At 31.8% G+C, this 15542-nt stretch overlaps 1 protein-coding gene across 6 annotated transcripts in view; it reads left to right on the top strand.

Moving 5' to 3' along the window:
* The window catches only part of LOC130891868 (paxillin), a 95398-nt gene that overhangs the window by 60901 nt on the left and 18955 nt on the right, over nt 1-15542 (top strand). For all 6 annotated transcript variants that reach the window (XM_057796926.1, XM_057796925.1, XM_057796923.1 and 3 more), the window contains 2 exons: nt 7966-8143; nt 11895-12036. In XM_057796926.1, coding sequence (XP_057652909.1) covers nt 7966-8143; nt 11895-12036 — 320 coding nt within the window. The remainder of the gene's footprint in view (nt 1-7965; nt 8144-11894; nt 12037-15542) is intronic.

Genomic DNA, 15542 nt, shown 5'->3' with positions numbered 1-15542 from the left:
AATCAATGTAATGCTTTTTGATTTTTTTTCATGAAACATGATGTTTTACATAAATGTTTACATAATATTTTAGGAACATATGCGAACCATATCAAGGCAGCAATCACTAAGGTCTATTGGCGCGTACTTTACAATTGTGTAAATATATATAAATAAAAAAATTTGCTTGTTATCCTTTCTTTGGAACTAAAAACACTTCTTATTTGTCCATTATTCATCTCAACCTATTAGCCTTGGAAATGATATAATAAATAAATATTTTGAATGCTCTTTTTGTAATTGATTCATATTCTTAATAAATTTCATGAAAAATAGTTAATACATGATCCAACATTTTATTTGTTAACTCACTTCTTATTGTGGATGTATAACTATTGACTGCAAATTTCTTTCTTAGAACTTTAGGGGTTGTAATAATATGATCACATTATACGCCTAAGCAAACATTGTTATTAAATCTGAAATTACTGCTATTATCAAAACAATTGTGTATCTCTCAAATCTATTTTCCTAAATTATGAGCAAATTCTATACAAGCGTCGGAAGTGTTAGGATTAGCACATTTTATCAGAATAATACCCAATAACCATCAGAAGGTCCTGCAGTTTGATCAAAAAGTATTTGAACAATAATATTTGATTACAACACACATTGTTTCCACACCAGCAACATCTGTGTCTACCATTACGGAAAATTTTGCTTGTTTCTTATCTTCGTCTAAACAATCTCTTCCAGACGCACCAACAAAATATGCCACCCTAATAGCGTATCTATTCGAAATTTGATAAGTGAGACGGGATACGAGGTAAATTTCTAGTCTAGTCTAGTCGGATAGAAAAGTACCTATTAATATATTCTGTTGTTTTTGCGGCAAGCGGCTTATTTTTTATTATTACCTATTTATTATCTTTTTTACGCTGCCCGATTCGCCCGAACGCGCAATGCACTATTTTGGTATTATTGTAATAATAAGATAACAATATTTCGGAGAAATATCAAAGAAAGACACTTTGCGACTAAATATTTTTTGCATGATGCAGTTCTGCTATTTTTTTAGAGATATTTTGCCTTTTACCGCCCCGTGTTAGTGCCGCCCGGGTGCCATGCACCCTTGCACCCCCGGCACGGCTCGGCCCTGTTTAAAACATTGATACTCTTGAACAAGTTCTTCTTCTAAAATTATCTTGTGGCGACCAAATATTGTTGGGTTGGATATTGTCATCGTCTAAAGCAGGTATGGGCAACCTTTGACATGCTGAGGGCCAAACTTTAGCGTGCAATACGTTCGAGGTCCGCGTTTAAAAGTACTTAGTGCATTTTAAAGTAGTGATAATATTTTTTTGCGATAGATATTAGACATGAAATAATACGACAATGTTATTATTGTATTATGTATTTATTATTGAGATGTATGTGTATATTGGCAATGTGATTATTGTATTTATTAAAATAACAAAATGAAATTTTAAAAAATGGTACAACATTATAATTAAATAGTTACATTTGCAATTGTTACAAACTACAAAAGTTAAATACACTGAAATCAATGAGACATTTGAGCTTGAATTTGGAAAACTAATCCATCGATATTTGGATGAATTCCACTGATACAAAGACGTAAAGAATTTTCCAAATTATCGTCAGTCAGTCTTGTACGATATGTTGATTTATTAACTTTCATCAATGAAAAGAACTGTTCGCATTTATAAGTACTGCCAAACGCAGAAATCAATCTTCTTGCGAATTTTCTAAGCTGCGGAAAATTATCTTCTTCTAGGTATTTTTTGAAGAAATCGTACAACTCTACGTCTTCAAATTTGGGTTTTAGGAGTGAGTTTTCTTGAATCTCGATTAACTCCATTTGTAAGTGTATGGGAGCATTTTGTACATTACATTTTGTAGGAGTAGCAAATAAATTGAAACATTCTTCCATGTTTTTGAAGTCGCTAAATCTGTTCGAAAATTGTTCCGACAGTAACTTGAGTTCTTCAGCATATTGAGCATAAGCGTAGTTTGATCTGAAACGCTTTCAAAAGTGTCCTGTGTCAGACAAATCGGTGCTCTCGTCTAATGCTATGGAAAATGATTCAAAACCAGCCATACGGTCAGTCAATGTTGTTTTTATATCATTAGCCATCATTTCTATACGTCGAACAACAGTTCGACAACTTTTTCAAATTCATTTTTCTTTTCAGGACACAAAACACCGCAATCTTCTAACATACACTCCTTGATAAATTCTGCTTTGGCAAATGGTTTTAATGCCTTTGCCAATTTTGAGCTAACTATAAAACTAGCTTTCACAACATTATCAAGTTGTGTTCTTTGTATATGAAACATTTGTTGCTGTTTTTCAATATTTCCTCTAAGCTTCTGGATTTTGTCTGTTCTTAATTGTCCTGTCAGTGAGTGCTGTGTAGCACGCTTAGTTGAGTAATGCCTCTTTATATTGAATTCTTTCATTACTGAAATGGATTCATTACAAAGCAAACAAATAGGCTTACCATTGTGCAAGATAAAAAATAATTCTTCAGTCCATTTTTCTTGAAACTGGCGACCCTCTGTATCTACTTTTCGTTTCTTTCCACCAGACATCATTTTTTTTTACTTTTCGTTCAATAAACTTAGTAACAAACTGTAGTTAGTAACCACTCAAGATGCACACAAATTCACAAAGCAAGTTGACGGCTCTAGCCGTTCGCTAGGATATCGCTTGTCTGAGTTATCACCTCGGTAGCTCAAATAGAACTGAACTAACTTTCGGGCCATCCACCCGCTTATATAGACAAAATGAAGGAATAATCTGGAATAAACTAGTTTAGAATAATCGAGAAGCAATGAATAAAATCTTTTGATGTGTAGCCCGTGAGGCGGCAAACTTCAAAGAATTTGATCGAGCAAGCCGAGTGGCGGTGATTATCAAAGAGTGAGGCGGCAAACATCGAAGGTTTTGATGTTTGCAGCCTCACCGTCACTCCCGTGAGTAAACTAAGGAAACACAAGGAAACTTGTGTAGGCTATGGGATTCATTAGTCTATTGATGACTCCACATTTTTATAGTCTATTCATATCATATCCGGTGCCGGATAAGATAAAAAGCACAAACGAGTGTTTTCTTTTAAAGATATATACTAGTATAAGTATATGTACTAGTACTAAGTATAAGTACTTAGTTTAGTGTAATATTTTTTTAATTGGGTTTTTCCAAAATGTCTCGCGGGCCGGATATCTTCCACGGGGCCGGATCCGGCCCGCGGGCCGGTGGTTGCCCATATGTGGTCTAAAGGTTTAAAATGACGCAATGTTTGAATTAATACATTTAGCCCGGCATCAAAGTGATGCCTCACTAGCATATGCCTAGAGGACCGCGATATGCCACGTGACATGAATGTGAAATTGTGAAATGCGTGCGAATAACGTGATGCTTCATAGCAATGTTATTTAAATGTAAATAAAAAGAGTGCGGTCCAACGACTACATTGCTAGTTGGGGGTTATATATAGCTATCTTTATATGGAATTTAAAGCCTTGTAAACTAGGGCTAGTAAAAATATGTCGAAATATGTGGAAAACGTTTATTATTACTGGTCCGAAGCTAATATAAACTTCCTACTAAATTCTAAATAAAGATTTTATTGAAAAAAAGATATTTTAGTTTATACGGTTAGCCTTATGTTCCTCAAAAAATCAAGACGCGTAAGAGTCATGTTTACAAATACTTCACTGATATTTGGATTTAGTTGATTTGTTTTGAGCTTCTTTTCTACCACATTGCCATGAGGCTAAAAATCTTCAGTACCCTGCAAACTTGTGTCACTATTACTGTCAATATCAATTAGCTTCAGAGCTACTTGCTAATTTTCGGTACCACTTTATACCCCCCCTCAAAGAATGAGAATATGCTTTTAGCTGGTGTGATAAATCAATAAAAGCCTTTGATTCTTGATCGTCCACAATTGCAAGTATTTTTTCGATAGCCTTACCTCTTTGAAGGAATGTTTTTCTTTCATCTGTATATTTTGTTTTTAGAACTAGAACATCTCTCTTAACCGCAGTATTACTTTCTAGAACAAATAACTCATTTTTATTCAATTTCTTTCCAACAACTTCAGCAGCGTTCAGTTTTCTATTTGATCTTATGGCTACAACTAAGTGTGTGTGGCGTTTTAGCAATTCGTGTGCCAGAATTACGCTTGTATAATAATTAACTGTGAAAAGCATTTAACTGCTATCTAGTAGATTTCCTGCATGATGCATTACAACATTGAATGATGAATTTTTATTTGACTCGTTGTCTTTTCGCAATAAATTTTGAGATTGTAAGTATATCCATTTTCTAAACAATGTTTGCACAGTTTTATTCCAAACTTTTTTCTTTTCTTTTTAACGTACTCCTTAAATTTTAGACGTCCACAAAACGGAATCATCGTCTCATCAATAGAAATATTTTTTCCAGGGTTAGTAATAATTTGAAATCTTTCAGTGTGCTTCTGTAACAAAGTCTATCAAATTCTTCATCGCCGTTTTCGATAGCAGTGTCGTTGTTATTGTCATATGTTTTTTATATTGTTTTCAAGAAGATTATTTGTACTCCAGTAATTTCATAGTTGTCGTTCTTTGAGTAGACCTATTCAAATAATAATTACGAAGAATTTTTCTACCTCTTTCTTGTCTGTAGATTTTCAAGGCATGGGTTTAGATTTTTTGTATGGTCTTTTTTGGATTAACTTTTGTTGCGCATAAGTATTTTTCTTATAAACTGTATAGCTTATAATATCATCAGTCAGAAATAACTTTATAATAATAATAATATAATAAATAAGGTCATAATACTCCGGCATTATTCTCAGGGAAGGGAAATCTTTCCATATTGGAACCATCTACTGTCTTCCATTGGATATGTGGGGTGCAGGAATCTTCTTCCGGATGAATCATCAGATTTTTTTCAAATTCGGCAATAACGGTCTCAATTTTTCTTAATAAAGATGCATCTTAAAAAATTATTACATCATAAAGTAAATAACTAACCGACGACCAATGCCTATGGGACTGAGGTTGACTGAAATCGAAGCAGAGTTAGGTTGCGACAGACTATCTCTGCCTTGATATTGGTCAACCTGCCTCCTATAAGCATCGTTCCTCTCTTAGTTAGTTACTTCATGATTATATACATTTGTAGAAAAACAACATTAAATAAACTTACGGTCTCAATCAGATCAGACAGATTATTTTCGCTAATGTTCACTTGATTGAACGATTCACTGGGTCATTCGGTTTCTTCTTTACGTGAAGTTGTTTTTTTTCGACCGTTTTCGGAGCTGCTCTACTAATATAGAAGAATCTGATTCACTTTCTCTATCAGGAATATATTCATCTGCTGTAATATCCTCGTCAGACATAATCTCGTCTTATAATTGCTGAAGTCGTTATTGATCTTTCTCGTACGAACCCATGGCGCACCTCTTTTACGAATAGCTAATGTCGTACTGATCACCACTGAACTGAGAACCGAATATCGGCTAAAAACTCGGCGGCGCGAACACGAATAAACGATTTTTCCGAGGCAATACATTGGTGCCACATTGTCCTTATGACTAAATTTTGTTTTCTATACCGCGAGGCATGAACGCAATGTTTCATTTTTTTTTTCAAAAAAAACCTAATGATCATATTTTTTTTAAATTTTAGATACGGGATCAAGAGTTCATGTCAATGTTAACTGAAAATAGAAAAATTTTGGGCCGGTTTAAGAGAACCAATTTTTTTTGTAATACCGGGGCTTAACGTGTTAAAAGATAATTGAAATGCTCATATGGAACCTCTCATTTCCTTACTAAGTAATTCAAACAGACAACAAGTTTCCTTAAATTAAAAAGACCAACTAATTTGTCACAATTTTTCCCGTCCATAACCAAAATTTTGTGAATATTGGATGTGGAAATTTCAAAGCTGAATATGGAAGGAAGAATCAGAATATTTAATCTTTTGAGCAAGGCCCTGTTTAGTACGAGTAAATATCTAACAGCTCTTTTGTATTTTGAAGATTCGCTCAAATTGGGTCGCACCACACGTACCCCAGAAGGGAAGAGCATATCGGAGATTCGACTCAATAAGGGCATAATAGACTGTTAAGGAGGTGGATAAGTTCAGTTCTTTGGAAACTGATCCCAGCGCAAAACAGAAAGAACTTCATTTTTTAGATAAGGCGGCAATATGTAACTCTGCTAAAACTACGGGCATTAAGAAGAATTTGTTTAAGTTAGTATTAGCATCAGTGGGATATAAGAGCGGATCATGAGAAGGAGTTATAGAATTTGATAAATGTTTGGTTACTTTCACAAAGTAATTATTGGGGTTATCAGGTGAAGTAGAGATGAAGAAGGCTTATTTCTTAGATCATTCACATTCGTCTTAGGCAGCTTTTATTTTTAAGTTTGCCTTCATTAGAGCTAGTTCTCCCTTTTCAGTTTCAGTTTCAGGTGTGAAGTTATGGACCCACGTTTCATCCATGGTTATAAAACGGCGCAAAAATTTAGATTTATTTCTATGAAACATTGCGAAACGTTGGACGGATTAATATGCGATGTACAGCACTTTTTGAAATGCCTACTATATCTGCTAGCTCGCGCATTTTCTGTCGACCACCATCCAGTACCGCTTTGTGAATTAACTTCAACATTTCTGGAGTCGTCACTTCATTTGGTCGAGATGCTGGTCTTCTCTGCTACCCAATATTTTACTGTTGATAACGAAGAAGCAGTCTCACCCAGAGTAAAATCTAGTTCAGCTTATATATTGGTTGAGCTAACGCCGTCCAAATAAAAGTATTGTATCAAATAACGATGACCAATTTTTTGTATATTTACAAATTCACTGAAAACGTTCACTATCGATGAATACCAACAAATATTAAATAACGTGGCGTTTTCAAACTTGAAATATATGTATGCTTTCTAATACAGTGGTATTTTTTAAGCAACTACCGCCACCTCTGGGACCATTCTCGTTTTAGGTAATAACAGTTAGCTTGAAATACTGTTAATTGACACTAAATAATAGAAGAGAATTAATAAAATAAAGTTATGAGTATTATAATTTGATATTGAGAAAATTATAATAATTAATTTTTGTTTACATGTTTTTTAGTCATATAATACCATTTAATACACCTACGAGTGTATCCCGTAATAAAATGAACCCGCATATACATTCGTTTTAGATTCCAAATGAGTAATTCTATAAAAAGATATAATACATGAATTATAATCGTTGTAAACAAAATTTTGGGTATTGATTAGTTCATCATTTTGAATTTTAAACTAGCCGGTTAATAAAAACGTATTGACATAACTGCTATAAATTGAATTGCGTTGTTTTCGGTATATCACAACAAAAGCAGTTCCATGTGATTCCTATCTTTTTAATGTAACTGAACTGCAAGGTTCTATAGATCGATAACATATTCAGTGTCTGAAGAGAATAACTTAATTATCGAAAGGATCAGATCACAGGGTAATTGAGAGTGTAGGTTTATTGGTTCTTAGTTCTTTCAACATAATGATTTCAGAAATTCTATATTGAATACAACTTATGGCTTATTAAATTTTAACAGTATTTTGAACAGTCTATTCTCCATCCATTTTGTAAAATTATACTGAAAGGTAATAGGAAGATGCGTTTGAAGCATTGCCAGAAAATATATAGGTATTTAATTAATGAAAACATTGGAAAAGAAGTAAAAACATTGCTTTGATTTCGGAAAATGATAAAAATCGACCATTCGAAATAAAAGATATATCCAGTGAATCATTAACCAAAACCACAAGTCTTCATCTATGTAAAAGTCATAATTCCAGAAAAAAGATAATACATTATATTATCACACATGATACTACGAATGTGATTAATTATATTTTCATATATTACACATTTTGTTGAAATTCATGTCCTTTCCAATTGTTACAGGGAACTTACGGTAAAGTTCCACCGAATTCCGGCAATAGAAGTCCAAGTTACGGCTTAACCGGGAGCGGTGCTCACAGTTCAGGTTCGTCAACAATGGAAAAAAGACCATTCAATAACAACTTAGATGAATTAGATTCTTTGCTACAGGATTTAAGTAATAGCCGACATAATGGGACGGGTAAGTAAAATTAAATCTTGAATATATAAGAATGATCTCTGGGGAATCTATTCGTTGCCTCTTAATTCCGAGATATTATTTGTTTTATAATGAAAAGAATAGTAAAACGTTTTTTAATAATACTCGAGTGATCATTTTGGAATATTTATAATTTTGGATATTGGCTCTAATTAGTAACTAACTGCGTTTTGTATATTTGTGGTGTATGCAGGTAACATGGATTTGAGGTTTTCTCTAGTAACAATAAAATTATTATATTAAACAACAAAAATTCATGCAACCCAACAGAAAAAGTCAGATTTTTTATATCAAAACTAGAAGCTTATATTATTTAAATTTTTTTAGTTGAAGTGGTTCAGGTACTTCTTTATTTTGCCTATATTATGTACAGAAGAATACATTTAATAATAGATACAATATAGGTGCGGTGTGCCCAAGTTTATCCCGAAAGAATTTTTTTTTATATTTTATTTTTCTGATAATCATAAGTAATTTGTACTTTCATGAAAATTGATTCTTTGAAGATCATTTGATAGTAATTTTTAAATTTGATATGAGTCTTATCGTGGCAGAAAAGTCTTTAAATATCTAACATTAATAAAATGTTTCTCTTTTTACCTTTAATAACTGTTGAATTGATTAATGAATTACCCTCAAAACTTTCAAAATTTCTAGCTCTTCTTGTTCCCTTCAGTCAGTTACTTTTAAGTCCCGCTGATCGTTACAACATTTCTATCATTAAAGTTCGTTTATTTATTATTATAAAAATATTTTTTTTTATATTTCAAATTCATTCATCTATAAAAGTTATATACTAATACCAAGAAGAAAAGGAGAGGTTATGCGAGGGTTGAGATAGCCAAATAAAAACAAATATTGACAATTGAATATGTTCATATTATTTTTCAAAATATTCTCGCGTTTGAACCAATCTTCGAAGCATTCCATTCCGAATAAAGCACCTCCAAAATATTTGATTGATTTAAACGCATCAACCGCTTCTTCAGGTGTAGAAAAAGTTGACCCCGCAAGTTCTTTTGGTCTTCTGGAATAAGAAGAAATCATTGGGTGCGAAACAAAGACTGTACGGTGAAAGACCCATCAATTCGATGTTTTGACTGTTGAAAAAAATTTTTGTTTGAACTGATGTGTGATAGCTCGCATTGTCGTGGTGAAGAATGATTGGTTTCTTTGATTTGCTCGATCACGTCTGGCAAACAAATAGTGGTATATGTCCAATTATCCCGAAAAAAAATAGGCGACCTCAAAATGCTTCGTGTACGAACAACTTTTGTTGGATTTGGCTCGTCTTGAAAGAAGACGATACAGTCGATTGTTGTCCAGTTTCGAGTTCATATGCAAAGATGAATGATTTATTGACGTCTTTTGAAACTCCGCAATTGATTTTTTTCGTTGGATCAATCGACACTTGTTTTTTTGAGCTATTGTCAAATTATGTAATCTTAAATGTATGCAAGTGGAACTAATGCCCAATATCTTAATCTCACGGTATATCACATGACGATCTTGCAATATCAGTTTACGCACACCATCGATATTTTATGGCATACCAGTCGATTTTGAACAAGTGCCACCATGATTGAATTCAGAAAACTAGCAAAATACGGTGGTTTGAGATGGTGCTTCATCACTAAAAGTCGAAGCGGGATGTTCGGTCTATTGATATTGGTTTAATCCATGTCGAAAATTATAGAAAACATCGCACGAAAATGTTCGCTTTGCACCACACATTGTTCCCTGATATTAGTGTTCCTGATTAGATCTACTCTTGTTTTTCCACTATAATACTGAGCGTTTTCATTTCGGCTATCCGAAAAGCATGCTTTTTGTTTTGTTGGTTCGGGTACGGGCTCTCTAGCAAAATCTATGCTTTTCGTTTTTTCTGTGGATATAGTCATGTTCATCGCTTGGCTGACCTGGCAGAATTTGTGTAGTTGTCTCTGTAGGTCGTCCTGCGTTTCCGCGAAAATAGCTGCATCGTTGGCGTTGCATACCATGCTGATTCTTTTATTCTGTCCCATTCGGTATCCCGAATGTATATTTAGTGATGATATTTCCTCTATAATTCTGACTATTAAGAAATTGAACAGAAATGGGCTGAGGCTGTCGCCCTTCCTGATGCCTCTTGGTGTTGGTATCTCTTCCGTATAAGTGTCTCTTGCCTTTACTTTGGTTGTGTTGTTATGATGTCTGGAGAGGCGGACCCTATCAAAGGCCTTGGTCAAATCGATGAGGCAGACATACGCTGGTGTATTAAATTCGATCGATTTTTCTTTTAGTTGTTCAATAATGAATATGGCGTCGGTCGTGGATCTGTTTCGTCTGAAACCTTCTTGCTCTTACCTGTTCGTTATTTGTTTTTCAAGTCTTTCCCTTAAAATGCTAGTGAAGAGTTTCATGCTTGTGTTCAGCAGTGTTATGCCCTTGTAGTTGTATGGGTGCGTCTACTGTCCCCTATTAAATATAGGAATAGTTATACTTTTGTGCCATTCCGTGGGTATTTCCGATATCTCTAAAATTTTTATAGAGAATTTTTAAATGTTTTCCTAGCTCAGGACCGGAAAATTCTAGAAGGTCGTTTTTCAGTTTTCAGTTTTTTTATTTTTACCATTACCTTTTCTTTGTTCAGTGATATTTGATGATTTGTCGCGTAGTTTTCTATGCTCATGGCAACTTCGATGTTAAGTTTCCGGAAGTATTTTTCCCATACGTCTTTGGTGACTCCTTTCGTTTACACAAATTCGTTTGTTGTCTGTTTCCTGTTCTTGAGCATCTTGCAAACCTTCTTCTGTGCTTCATATAGGTCATGATCTATGTCGCTTGTAAATTTTGCCCAGTAAACTCGTTTTATGGCTTTGATTCTTATATTGATTCTATTTCTCTCTTCTGTATATGTGGAGTGATTCTCTGGTGTTAGTGAGCTCATGTATATACGCTAGGATTTCTTTTTCTGTTACGAAAGTTTTTTAACTTTGCCATAGAACCAGGGTTTTTTGCTGTTATTGGTCCCATTTATGTGAACTTTTCTTCTACGAATAGATTCTTCGGCTGCTTCTACGATACATAATTTGATTTTGTTTCAGCGTCTCTCCACATCGCACTCAAGGGTATTAAGTCCTTTCCTTATTTGTTAGTCGGTTCTCATATAGGCTTCTCGTGCTATCATCTATCAGTGATTCATGTTGTATACATATATGTAATACTCCTATATGGACAGTTAGTGTGGGTTGTGTGTGTTGATTTTTTCTCTCGTTCGAGATACTTTACTTGTATTTACATATATTTCTCAATTTTCTATTTCTTACTATCCACCTTCACCATTATCATCGATACTTTTAGTTAAAACCTGCAATATTTCCTTTTTAAGTTTAGTTTTCGAAAAGCAATAAGGTAAACTAAACTGACTTGTGTCAACATCCTTCTTTAATTTAATTAATATACTTTTTTAAAATAGAATCTTTTCCTGTGCAACTTTTCTTCCATACACCAACTTTCATACTTGGCATAGATTTTTTAGTATATGCATTTAGATTTTTCAGTCATTCATCCTGCATTTGCGCAATTAGCTAAATTTCCAGATGTTGATATTAAACTACAGAAAAAGAAGCACATCTTCAGTGCAACAAGAAAAGTATTAATGGACACTATTATAATAATCGTTATTATGTTGCTTATAAAATCTGTTATTGTGAATTGATTGAAATGGGCCTTAAATTTTTTTCCTTTCCAGAAAATATGAATGGCAGCCATTACAATGGGTCTATGCGTGATTCTGGAGCTCGCAGTCCTTCAAATTATTCTAGACCATCCAGTGCCCAAAGTACTTTGAACAGACCATCTGTTGATAGTTTATTGGAAGAATTAAATTCTGGGTGAGTACCGATCTTCTTTTAAGGAATCTCCCGATCATTACTGCTTACTACAACATCATACGTACGTTATTATTACATTACTAAACTACCAACTCTCTAGTCCTATCTAAGATAGAGGCGTTAATACATTTTTTGTACCTCTGGTTCATAATACACTTATTGAAAAAATAATCATGATAAATTTCATTATGTTACTGATTTTCGTTTCGATACACATAGAATCAAGTTACCTTTTATTAAAATTATATCTTATACCGTATTATCTAATTTAAAATTAATTGAATTAAATTTTATTATGAGAGAGAGTGATAGGTAACGAAAAATTTTCATGCACGCATTAGAAAGAGTATATTATCGAAGAAATACAAGAACTTTATGAACAATTTATGGATTGGAAACACACAAAATTCTAATAGTTTATTTTGAAGAATTACAAAAAAAAAAAATGATACCACCATCCGTTTGGACTAATTATTCAAATATCAAATCAATTTGAAGCATAATATAGACATAAAAATATTCCATATAACATACTCTATGATAAAATTGAGGGCTGAAAATAATAACCTAATAATTTTGAATTGATTTGAAAATACAAATATTAATCTAACTATTAGTTCAACAACCATCTGAACAGAACCTTTCAAATAAAAGTTACAAATTGTGCAATAAATAATTTATGCAAAAACGAAAACTTAAGAATTGAAATGTTCAAAAATTCCAAATACAGCATTTTATAATAAAAGATAAATAAATAATACTTATCAAAAGGAGTAGAAAAAATAATGTTGCAACTTTCATGTGAAACAGTTCTTTTCTTAACGTCTATCGTTACTTGAAATACTATTAAATTACTTTTAAACTTGAAAACTCACTATTGATGGAAATGCTAAGCTGCTTCATCGTGTGAAATACTGTTTGTGGAAGTAAGATATATGAATTATTTGAATTAGCATGATTCTTTATTTGGTTTTTCCATTTGGAAACCAATGAATGAATCATTATCCTAGAAATATATGAGAAATTTTGTGGCTCAAGTTTTGATAATCAATAATTTTTCTGTAGAAATTTTCTAAATAATATTTTAATTTTTGTTTGATCTTCAATACTTAAACTAATTTTTCTGGAGTGTATCATAAACATGTAATTTTTAGTTTATTGTGTGTTACAAAGATGAGACTTGAATAAAACTCATTTTAAGAATTTCGAGTGCAGCCACCACCATAAATGTTGTAGTCCAGTACATGGAGTGAATGATATATTCTTAGAAATATATCAGAAATCAATACATAACAAAATTTTTACTAAATTTTTTTCTATGAAAATTTTCCAAAAAATACTGAGATTTTGCACTGTTTGACAAGACAAGACAATGAAAAACAAAAACAAATTTTCAATTCAAATAAAAAGCTTTTTATCTTTTTTCTATAGGAATTTGAGCAATGTGCCCTAAGCATAATAAATAAATAATAGTAGGAACTTTGGATCAATTTTTTATATTCCTGCAGATAAGTCTTTACAAGAAAGAATAATGAATCACAGATTTACCGAGGGCTATCTAGAAAAAAATCAATTAGTTTAAAATAATACGTAAAAATTTGACGTAAAATCAAAATAAATCATCACGAAAAAAATTATATATACACTTTCTCGTTGAAAGATTTTTATTTTTCTTTGTAATCTGTTTTTATAACGTATTCATTTCACAGTTTGTAGTAAATATGTCTCAAAATAAATAATTATAACTAAAATATTTTCTTGATAGCACATATGTACAAAAAAATAATAAACACCTGTCGTGTTTGCAAATTGGATTTTTTCAAAATAAGATTTCAAACGTTTTTAGAACATGAAACATGCATTGCGTTAAGTTACAGTTTAACGCTGAAATTATCCACCTCTTTGATTCGATGTATGTACACTATTATCAGAACTAGGTTAATAGTAAGGTTAATAAGATGGAAAATAATTTTTATTAAACTCTTTGTGTTATCATCTCGAAATACATTACCATCTGAAATTATACAGACTTATATCTCTCGAAAATTTGCACACATATCAAGGAGTAATTTATTAATTATATATATATATATATATATATATATATATATATATATATATATATATATATAGAATGATAGTTTTTTCATAGCTTAATAAATATTTATAGAACTATCCTCTCAAAGTGGAATACAAATAAATGAGTTATTAATTATATAACAGGAAATGTATCAAATGGACAGTGCTCTATAGCCCTTTTACTCACGTAACAATTTCAGAATATACAATATGCTCCATTATTAGGACTAATCATATGGATTAATAAAAGACCTACATCATAAACATAAATAAGAATAAAATCAAAATAGAAATTTGTTCTAATAAGGAAAATTAATTTTTCATAAGACCTTCCATCTCAATATGCATTAACGAACCATGAAATATCAAAAGAACATAAATTCGATTAAAAAGATTCAAAAATTGTTAGAATGGAATATAATACATAAAAAAGAGAATTTTTAGAAATGGTTCCCATTCATAAGAACGAAAAAAACATAAATGATTAAAAAGACCTAAATAATTCAAGTAAAATTTGTAGCTCAATTTTGTAAATTCTAATAAAACTACAAATAATTTAATTGATTACTGCTATATATTTGAGATGTAAGGACTAAGGGAAAATTGATTTTTGTTCTTGAAACAAATTTCTATTTTGATTTTATTCATATTTTGATGTTCATGACGTAGATTATCTATAAATTAGTATAAATAAGCAAATTGTCAGTGTCAATATTATAATTTGATAAAGACTTAAATAAGTCGAAATGTCAATTTTCATCTCTTTCAAAAATTATTTAACAAAAATCTAATTTCAACGCAGAAGAGACCTAAAATCAAGCACAAAAATATCAAAAGGTCTAAGAAATAAGAAATTAAAGAAATTTATATAAATAAATCAAAATATTTTTATTCACAAAGCACAATCGAAATCGAAGAAGATAATAATACTACATTATTTTACTAGGAGTAGAAGGCTATCATTATTGTTGAGCCCAAATTCTTGCACTGCCGAGGCAAACATATAATGGGTCTTCTGCTCCGAGTGACATATACTATTTTTTCTTCAAGTGTAAAAATAATATATTGAAATTCTTCTTTTTTTACAATACGCTTTTCAAAACTGACAAACATCAAATTAAATTAAATGATAGTTCCTGCTTACTTGGTTACAACGCCCATTATAAGACGTTGCCATCGTTTCTCATTATTTTGTTATTACTACAATAATGAGCGATCATTATTTTACTAGGTTATTTCTACGATCTGTGTTGCCGAAAATAATATAGATGTTATTATACACTTGAAGAAAAAAATAATTTTCTTGATGTTACATAATCTAAAATTAATAGTAACATGAAAACAGAATGGTATACAAAAACAACTTTATCCTCTGGATATTCTTATGTCATCCTATGTCACAAAAGAAAATAGGTAACTAAATATTG

This window comes from Diorhabda carinulata, chromosome 3 (assembly GCF_026250575.1).
Source record: "Diorhabda carinulata isolate Delta chromosome 3, icDioCari1.1, whole genome shotgun sequence".
NCBI classification, from domain to species: Eukaryota; Metazoa; Arthropoda; class Insecta; order Coleoptera; family Chrysomelidae; genus Diorhabda; species Diorhabda carinulata.
This window is presented reverse-complemented; position numbering and strand designations above follow the sequence as displayed.